This window comes from Sitophilus oryzae, unplaced genomic scaffold (genome assembly GCF_002938485.1).
Source record: "Sitophilus oryzae breed Bouriz unplaced genomic scaffold, Soryzae_2.0 scaffold_562_pilon_pilon, whole genome shotgun sequence".
Lineage (NCBI taxonomy): Eukaryota > Metazoa > Arthropoda > Insecta > Coleoptera > Curculionidae > Sitophilus > Sitophilus oryzae.
Genome location: NW_022147154.1, coordinates 1,121,222 through 1,131,035, shown reverse-complemented (window position 1 = coordinate 1,131,035; position 9,814 = coordinate 1,121,222). Strand labels below are relative to the sequence as shown.

The window sequence follows — 9,814 nt, the reverse complement described above, 5'->3', positions numbered from 1 at the left end:
TCGACTAATTATACTTTAAAATTTGCAAGTAATGTCATTTGGCCTCTGATTATCATCCGTTAGGAATCAAAAGTTTATTACTTTATAAGCTAATTATTAGGCTGTCTCTATGCATACAACCTTAGATTAAGAATAAAAAGATACAACTGATCACGGCAAGATGTTGTTAGGATATTCTATTAATTTTTTTTTTAGACTTGTGAATGATCTTAAACTTCTAAGCAGGGTTCGGGAGTAGTTAATTAAGACGTAATTTACCTGATTAACTACATGTAGTTTTTCTTCAAAAACTACGTATTTTCCCGTTCATTAACTACATGAAAACTACGTTAATAAACTATGTATTGATATTATGAATAATTTTCCTTTGTATGAGGTGTAATAGAGATAATATGATGTAAATATTATATTTAAAGCCATATTTCTTCTGTTTTCTTAAATACATTATGTGTTTTTAAAGCTTCAACTTATTATAACCTCACCTCAAACCTTTGATATTTGAAAGTTACATACATAGGTTACATAAACTACACCCTCTACATAAACTACATTAACTACATGTAATGTAGTTTATGTAGTTTTTAAAAGTAACATGTAGTTTTCCGAACCCTGCTTCTAAGTATAAATTGTAATAGAAACCACTAATTTATTCCACTAATTTCGAGGTTCTGAATAAAGCTTAAGAAATCATGTAGTTTACTTCGATAGTCTATTTATTCAACGGGTGGGACAGCACTAATATTGGAGAAAAACTGCTGCTATTTATATCTATAGGTAAATTTTTAATATGTAAAATATACTAAAACTATTTACAATTTGCATTTTCTGAAAGTTTCCTGTAAACTAGTGGATTTTATTTTAATCTCTAGCCCATTACGTATTGCAAATACGATATCTCATCGTATCGAATGCGTCTTCGTCCTAAAGTCGTACTTGAAATCGTCAGGTTGTTCCTCTGTGACCGGTTTGACGCTGTCGGTACTGCCGAGATGGTTCCTTTGCTGGTTCCAGCCGAAATGCATCGGAGCCGCGGGCCCCACAGGCATGGGAAGCTGCACCGCCTGAACACAAACAAGAATGAATAAAATTAAAATTAAAAAGAAATCTTATAATATATATCTTTCTCCGGACAGCGGGACGTCTTGGCTTATACATAAGTTCTAATTATTAGGAAAAAGTTTAAAAGACATTTTTTATATCTCGAATATTAACGATATTATATACTACCGAAGTGTTGGTGTCTAGATATCGTATATAAATTTCGTTTATTTTACATAAACTTGTTATATTTGAATAAGTTAAACAGGATTTGAAAGCAGTGGAAATTTTAGAGGATGTTTTTTAGGCTTTATTACAGTATCGGAAAATGAATGGAATTTAAATATGTATATTTTCCAATTTTTAACTCAATATTAGTTATATATAAATATATCAAATATTTAAAAAAGTAACATAGTATTAAATATATTTAGAGTAGGGTTCAGAATCGAGAAAACCCGGTCTCGAAAGTACCGGAAGCTCCCGGTCCCTTTGAGCCCCGGTACTTTCGGGACTTGGTAACAAAAATTAAAAAATAATTTTTTGTTACTGTCCCTAGATCGAAATAACCCTTTTTGAGAAAGAGGGAGATCAGGGGAGTTATTTGCCTAAAGAATATGGTCACCCGTTAACAATTCCGCCAACTAGCGTTCAACTTGAAAGAGTTTCTCCTTCGGCTGGTGTACTTTTCAATATACAGGGTGTCCCAGGCTGAGCGTGCATTACAAGTTTCTAGAGAACTACAACATCTAGCTCGGAGATTTTTTTCACATCATAGTTTCATAACGAGATCTATCGATTAAAAATATTTTTAATATGGTGGCACTTCCGGAAATACAGGAAGTTGTACTTCCGGAAGTTGACAGCAACTTTCTCATTTTAAATGGGTGCCCCCATTTTTTATTACATATTTAAATTCTTTTTAAAATTTTATGAATTTTGATTTGATGAAAACACTCTATACCTAACATTGACCGTTTTTGAGAAAAAAAATATTTAAAACTTTTGAACGAAAAAAACTGCCTGTCAAAAATATGTGTATAGCCTAAACGTCAAATTTAGTGACAAATTTAGTGATTAGCACAACCACTAAAGCCATAAAGAGAAAACATGTGGCTATCTATTTCAAAAATTAAATTGTCCGAGTGTCATATAATAGGGCCGCAGCTGTCATAGAATTGAGCTATTACAAAATTATCATAAATCATTTTTTTCAAATGGAAACCCACTTTTTTTATTTAAAAGGCTTTTCAATTCGTTTTTGACTATACATGTTCCTATACCTAAAATAAATCGTTTTTAAGTTATTTAAGATTTAGCTTAAAAGCGTATATTTTTCTTGATTTTAACCAGTAGCCTATGACCTTAAAGGTTAAGTGACGTAAAACAATAGATCTGTATATTAGATCTGTAATGTAATATTATTAATAAAATCAACTATATCACTAAAGAGCCAAAATACGAGATATATGTTTATAAATACACTTTTTAAACTTTTAAGGCAGGCAGTATTTATAATTAGGAAATTCAAATAATTCATTTTCTGACAGATGGAAATAAATTGTCTGACTGTTTGCCATGTCAAAGGAAGCTAGATAAAATCAAGGAAAATATAGGTTTTCAAATTAAATCTTAAATAACTTAAAAACGATTTATTTTAGGTATAGGAATATGTATAGTTAAAAAGTAGCGAATTAAAAAACCTTTTCATTAGTGAAATAAAAAAAGTTTGTTTTCATTTGAAAAAAATGATTTATGATAATTTTAATCGCTCATTTGAACAATTTAATTTTTGAAATAGATAGTCACATGTGTTCTCTTTATGTCACAGTCAATATGACTTTTAGACTATACAAATTTTTATGAGAGGTAGTTTTTTTTGTCCAAAAATTTTAAATATTTTTTTCTCAAAAACGGTTAATGTTAGATATAGAGTGTTTAACATCCATATTCAATAGAATTTTACAGAACATTTAAGAATGTAATAAAAAAATGGGGGTACGCATTTAAAATAAGAAAGTTGCTGTCAACTTTCGTTATTTCCGGAAGTGCCGCCATATTGAAAATATTTTTAATCGATAGATCTCTATCATATAAAGTAAGTGACGGTTTTAAAAACCGTTACATTATTACAGTTAGGGCATAGTTGGGGGTTGGAACCTTTGGTGTTATAGCAGCAAAATAATAAATTACTTTCGCATCAGTAGACGATGCAAACATGGTTAGCGAAACGCGCGTCCAGTGCAAAAATAAAGTGTTTTGTATATATAAATAAATATCTGAAATGAACAAAATTCTTACAGCTTTAGTGTATATTAATAAATAATATTTTCTTGCCTTTAGCTGTGTATTTTTTCTAATTTCGAAAAATCGAAAGTAGAGAAAAAATTTAAAAAAAATATAAAAAGTAAAAAGAAAAATTGTTTTGCCTGTCGTAAAGTTTATTAAATAAATATCTTTATATCATTTGAATAAATTTAGATATTTCAGGTAATTACCATCTACTGAAAATATTTTCCGGATATTACTATATTATCCTAAAAGTGTATCTTTTACCTATTAATAAGAGAAATTGAATTTCCTTTTATATGTGCGTAGCGAATTGATTGTTTAAAGTTCGGCAACCAGATAAATGAAATACGTTAATTTAATTATTACAGACCTACTTGTTCATGTGTGCATAGACGATTCGATTTCCTCTCTTAATGGATTTCCGATATATTTCATAACTTTTGCATTATTATTTTATCAATATTCTGCCATTTGAGATCCTCTCCATATTTGTATAAGTGTATTATAATTCTTCATGTAAAACATTAGATATTAATAAATACAGCTTGTAGATAAAATTGTGATAAAACTTGTAGATATTGTGATGGAGATATTACTATAAAAAGGCTAGGTGAATGGAAGTCAACCACCGTTGCAAAGCTGATGCAGAAAATAATCAACAAAAAAACACGCTTTATACACTTTTCGACATTTTTGCAACAAGAACAGTTCAATTTTTTTTGTTTTTGTATTCCTAAATTTTTGAAGATGCTGAATTGGACAGGAGAAAATGCTTTGTCCCTTGCTTGCGGTTCATCAATCACTATACAGGGTGTCCCAGAAATAAGTACAGATATTTTAAGGGGTACTAGATCTCGATAAAAGAAACATATATTCTCTTTACCGTTTTTCAAATAAGTCCAAAATAATCGAGTTATTTTACTTTGAAAGTTTCCAAAAAAAATGATTTTTTGCTTAAATTTTGAGAACCACTGGATCTTTTCTGGGTTTTCTTTCTTGTAAATTTAATCTACTACCAATGTTACCATATTATCAAGAAATAATGTTTTTTTTATCTAAAAACTAAAAAAAATTAAAAATTTTTTTTTTAAAAACTTCCAAATTTTCAATTTTTTTTTCCGCGAAAAAACCTCATAGGCGTGTTTGTGGGATTGAAATATACTACCAGTTAAAATATCTATACTTATTTCTGGGACACCCTGTATAGTAGCGCTCTACAACGTACGCGATTTAAAACAATAATTATAAGTTTTGGCGGGAAGTCTTGTCAATACATTTTTCGGACAATTTTCTGAAATATTTTCATTTCAAAAATAGATATGAATTTACACCATATGAGGTGCATTATTTTTTTAACACATAAGTAATGCCTTCTAAATTATCTTATTTCAGATTCTTTGTTAGCTCGAGGAGAGATTATTGAATAGGGAGGTCATATTATATACCTGTTAACTTAATAAAAACGGTCTAAACACGGTGCGACTCCATTAAAACCACTTATAGCCGTACTTAAGAGGTTCATGGAATCAAAAACGGGTCGACGCATCTTCATAAGCTTCTTGGTTGCATACGTTTAGCCTAAATCGGCTATAAAACGAGTAGTTTTGTTAAGACGAGCTTTTAATTGGGCGGACGTTGAACCTCGTCAAGGGATCGTGTGGGCGGGGTCAAATCGTCCGCGTGTGAAAAAATATCGGTTAAGCATTAACTAACTGAATTCGATTTAGCCCAATAACTTTAATATTTTTCAACATCAAGTTTAAGAAAGTTATGGGAAGTGTTTCCGAACTTACTACCGAGAAAACGTTCTTTCTTGATTTAAGTAAGAACAATCTTCGGACTAGCCCCTCATACGCCAGAAGTTTTGCGGATTAGGCCTGTAGATTTAGTCTGCGGATTTAGCCCGCGGACTTGACCTGTAACGTACAAATTCTCTTGGCCTACCAATTAGATATTTGTTAAATATTGTTGTTTCAGACAAAATTCGTCGTTTTATAGAAATTTTTATACCGGGTGCGTCTCAAGAGTGGCTCACCCTTATAACTTTTTATTTTATCAGATAAAATAACGAGACTTGGTACGTTAGTATATGACATAAATCAGGACTGATTGACGTATTCAATTGTTTTTGGTCACTTCCTGTTTCTCGGGAAATAACTACAACTTTTGATTATTAAATGGCACCCTCGGTATTTTTTTACTTTATTCGATAGAAAATGACATTCTGAATAGAATGACATATCATATGTCAACTTTTGACATTCTCGGTTAATAGAAAGATGTATTTTAAATTTCAATCTAGAGTGCTTATTAGCATATTTGAAAAAAGCATTTTTTACGAATAGTTTGATAAACATACTTGGTATGTCGAGTCAAATTTTCGTTACGAACCGCAAGTTATAATTTCAAATAAACCATATGAGAAAATATCAAAAGTTGACATATATGTCATTCTATTCAGAGTGTTACTTTCTATCGAATAAAGTAAAAAAATATCGAGGGTGCCACTAAAAAATCAAAAGTTGTAGTCATTTCCGATAAAGCAGGAAGTGACCGAAAACAATTGAATACGTCAATCAATCCAAATTTATGTCATATACTAACATACCAAATCTCATTTTTTTATCTAAAAAAATAAAATAAAAAATTATAGGATAGCCACTTTTAATAAGCACCCGGTATATCGGGCGGTGGATCGGAAACATAGGAAATCCCATGCAAATTAAAAAATGTCCAAATATTGGCTCCCCTATGGACTTTACAGCGAAGTAGTAAATAGGTTTTTAAAGGGTGTAAAGATATGCTGAAAACACATGCTAAATTTGAATAATTTTGGGCAAGCCGTTTATAACAAATTTAAGAAAAACTGCATCTGTTTTTAAATTAAAATTGAACAGGTAAAAATGTAAAACCAGGCAAATGTCAGCATACCTTAAGTTGTCAACTTATAATTGTAAACCTTATGCTTTTATCTAATTTGAACAGGTTTTAAATTACAAACATGCACATCGGGACACTTAACCGGAGGTACTAAACATAGTAACGTAGTCAGCACAACAAATTGCAATCAATCGTAGGTTGAGCTCAATCATCAGTTTTTCTTAAATTAGTTAAAAACGGCTTGTCCAAATTTGTTCACACTTGACATGTATATTGCATGTGTATTTCACATATGCAGACCTTTAATAAACCTTTGTATATACGACTTCGCTGTAAAACCAACAGGAAAACGGAATGGGAAATAAATAAAAAGGGATTTCTGGAGGCGCGACTTGCCTCTCTCTTTATCTCGGTCAAATCCCTCAAGTGGAAATGGGCAGGACACCTGGCAAAAAGGACGGATAACAGATGGACCACAACTTACAGCATGGTACCCACGAGGAATTAAGAGACCTAGAGGAAGACCAAACCTAAGATGGGACCATGATATTAGAAAATTAGCAGGGATAAATTGGGCCCACATAGCCAACAATAAACAACAATGGGCCCAACTACAAAGAGAGTATGTGAGGTTAAACCATAATTGGAAATGGTTGAATAAGCTGAAAATGATTATGATGACCGAGTAAGTAAAGAGATCCGGTAGTGCCCAAATTTTATGCATTGCAATTATCGAATCGGTATTCTATAAAATGCCTAGGAGATATATATAATAAAATTTATTTCATACTATGGTCCTGATAGTTTTAAGAATTTTATATATAACTCCTAGGAATTCTGTACAAAGTCGGATTTCAAACTTTGCCTGTATCATATACACACATATACACAAAAAAAACTTACCGATGGCGCATAAATAGCACCGTATCCATTAATGTAAAATCCATGAATGTTATTATGAATGCCAAATGATGCAGGTGAATTCCTTCCTATTATTATGTTATGTTTATTAAAACGGTGAAATCTTGGTACTATACCAGTATATTCTTTAGTGTAGATATCTCTTGGAATTTGATATTTTGGTACTTTCAGGACACTGGAATATAAAATACAAATATACAAAATCAATTTAACTAATATTATTCTATTTTTAATATTTTGCGAAATAATTTATAGAAACTATACAAATACATCCGTTATAATTTAATTTAAATAAATAATAATGCTTTTTTGTTGGGAGGAAAATCTCTCTTCTGATGAAATAAATTTTGAATAAATTATTATGTCATATAAAAAATTATTAAGTACTTATAAAATTCACCCCGTTACTAAAGAGCAATTTTTCTACAGTTATAATTTAATGCTTATACAGTATTATAAAAAAATGAAATAATGCTGTTATTTAATTTTAAGAAATTCTTTAAGATACACATATTACAGTCTAGTTAGAAAAAAAAGTTAGTTCTAGAAATGTGTTGAAATTGTTTAGATCAGTCACTGAGAATTGAAAGAGAGAAACGTTTGCTCGGCAGTTAAAAGACCATACCATAACATGGTATACTGATGCTTCCAAAATTAATGCAGAAGGCATAGGAGTATATGGGCCGAAAATTAAACACTCCGAACCAATGGGCACATACCCCAGCATCCTTCAGGCAAAAATCTACGGCATCGAAAGATACTGCTTATCTTAAATAGAAACTATCGAAAACAAAAAGTAGCCATCTTATCCCACCTGGGCATTTTAAAACCGATCAACTGGGTAGCCTTAAAAGCGATCAACTGAATAGCCATCAATTTGAAGTTGGTCAAAAAATGCATAAGCTAAACAAATTAAATACAGAAAATAAGTCCTCCTATTCTAGGTACCAGCCCACCAAGAGATAGAAGGTAATAAAACAGCAAGCAATCTAGCGAAAGAAGGAGCGAACACCCAAATAACTGGACCAGAACGGTTCTGCTTCCCATGTGGAAACCCACTTAAAGCAGAAATAAAAAACCTGGAAGACTCTTTTCTTAACATGCTAAGAAACAACGGTAAATGCAGATTCTGTTGAGAAAATAGGGAAACACCAGAACACATCGTCACTAAGTGCGCCTAGACGACAACCATTCGTGCCTTAAATTTTAGTACCACTAAATCGGAGATAGAGAAGTAACCACTGTAAAACCGTCTCACATACTGGCTTTTGTCAAAACTATGAGACTATATGATAAGGTATAACTCAAAAAATGGGTACACAATGCATCGCGGTGATTAACTTCTGTAAACAATAGAAAATGGTATATAAAAAATATATATTTTAAGTACATCTCGAAAACTATAAACTTTCCGTAATTACCTCTTCTTATTCAAACTTAAACATTAAAAAATATAGATTTTCTCTAAGAAGTAATTTAGCAATAGTATTATTATATGTTATATTATTATTTTACTCACCCATGGTTATATATAGCTAACAAAAACCCATATTGCACGAATATTAATATAATCTAAAAATGAGAAAAAAAATTAAACTATATAAAAAGGTATACAAAATTCGGTACAGCTCCATCTATATGTTAAATACCGTATGATCGAAAAAAAATGGCTATAAAGGCGGCTGGAGATTGTCAATCTATTATAATTTTGTCGAGGTAAATCTCTAGACGAATGCATTTTTCTCAAAATGTCAATAATAAAAAAAAATTTCATCTTGTAAATACAATCCGGGAACATACTGTATACAGACTTTTAAGTAGTACCCTTGTTTATATACCTAATCAAGAGTAGTACAAACTTGGCAAAAGAATATAATGTGCCTAATAACGGATTATACATTATACACAATTTTAGAGTAATTTAATTTATTTAATAATAATTACATAAATATAAAAAATATATGCCTTTTAGTTCAATATCTTGTAATAAGTTGTAATAAATGATAAAAAACTATTTTTTTGTCGTTTTTATCAATTAAAACTACTTAAATTATACATATATAATAAATATTATACGCTTTGTAATAATTAAAACTATATTAAATATATTCATTTAAAAATTACTGTTTATTAAAATCGTTACGCTTTTTAATCAGCTTATATTAATTAGAAATATTTAAAACACTTACATTTGTAATCTGCATAATCAGAATTTATTTAATAAAATATTAGATATTGCTCAGGCTTTTTTATAAACCACCGACCTCACTTGCAATCTGGTAAATTTCTGTGTTAATTTTTACGTCTTGCACAGTTTCTTTAACGGAAAGAAATGAATTATACTTCACGCAATTTTAGATACACTCGTTAGCGGCAACGAAAGTTAGAACGATTCAGTTGGTAGCGGTTGATTTTTCACTAGTTTTCGGCAAAGTTTATAGAGAAAACTGGAATATACAGGGTGTTTCAAAAATATGTGCTATCTCTCGTGGGGAGATTCTTTACGTAAAAATAAAATTTATTTTTTATATCAGCGTAGCTCCGATTTTGCCTTGTTTCTTAGCTATAAAGGATTAGAATTTAGAATAAGTGGGAGGGGGGTTAATCAGTGCGACTTTACAGATCTATTGTGTCCCCCTTTCTTGAGTTATAACTCATCATACAGTCCCAGGGCTTTGACAAA

General features: G+C 30.7%; 1 protein-coding gene across 1 annotated transcript; it reads right to left on the bottom strand.

Annotated features, from left to right (window-relative positions):
* Positions 1 to 833: 833 nt before the first annotated feature.
* On the bottom strand, positions 834 to 9,435 carry LOC115887350. The gene is made up of 4 exons (XM_030906769.1): positions 9,321 to 9,435; positions 8,651 to 8,703; positions 7,114 to 7,306; positions 834 to 1,061 (listed from the first exon to the last, which is right to left on the bottom strand). Exons 1-4 carry the CDS (start codon positions 9,333 to 9,335, stop codon positions 897 to 899), a joined length of 426 nt encoding a protein of 141 aa, XP_030762629.1. The 5' UTR covers positions 9,336 to 9,435; the 3' UTR covers positions 834 to 896.
* Positions 9,436 to 9,814: the final 379 nt, after the last annotated feature.

Excerpts from the sequence above, each read along its gene's own strand:
- LOC115887350 (XM_030906769.1), bottom strand. Across the intron at positions 7,307-8,650 it reads TTAGCTATATATAACCATGG|TGTCCTGAAAGTACCAAAAT; the intron begins GTGAGTAAAATA and ends TTTATATTCCAG. Across the intron at positions 1,062-7,113 it reads GTGCTATTTATGCGCCATCG|GCGGTGCAGCTTCCCATGCC; the intron begins GTAAGTTTTTTT and ends GTTTGTGTTCAG.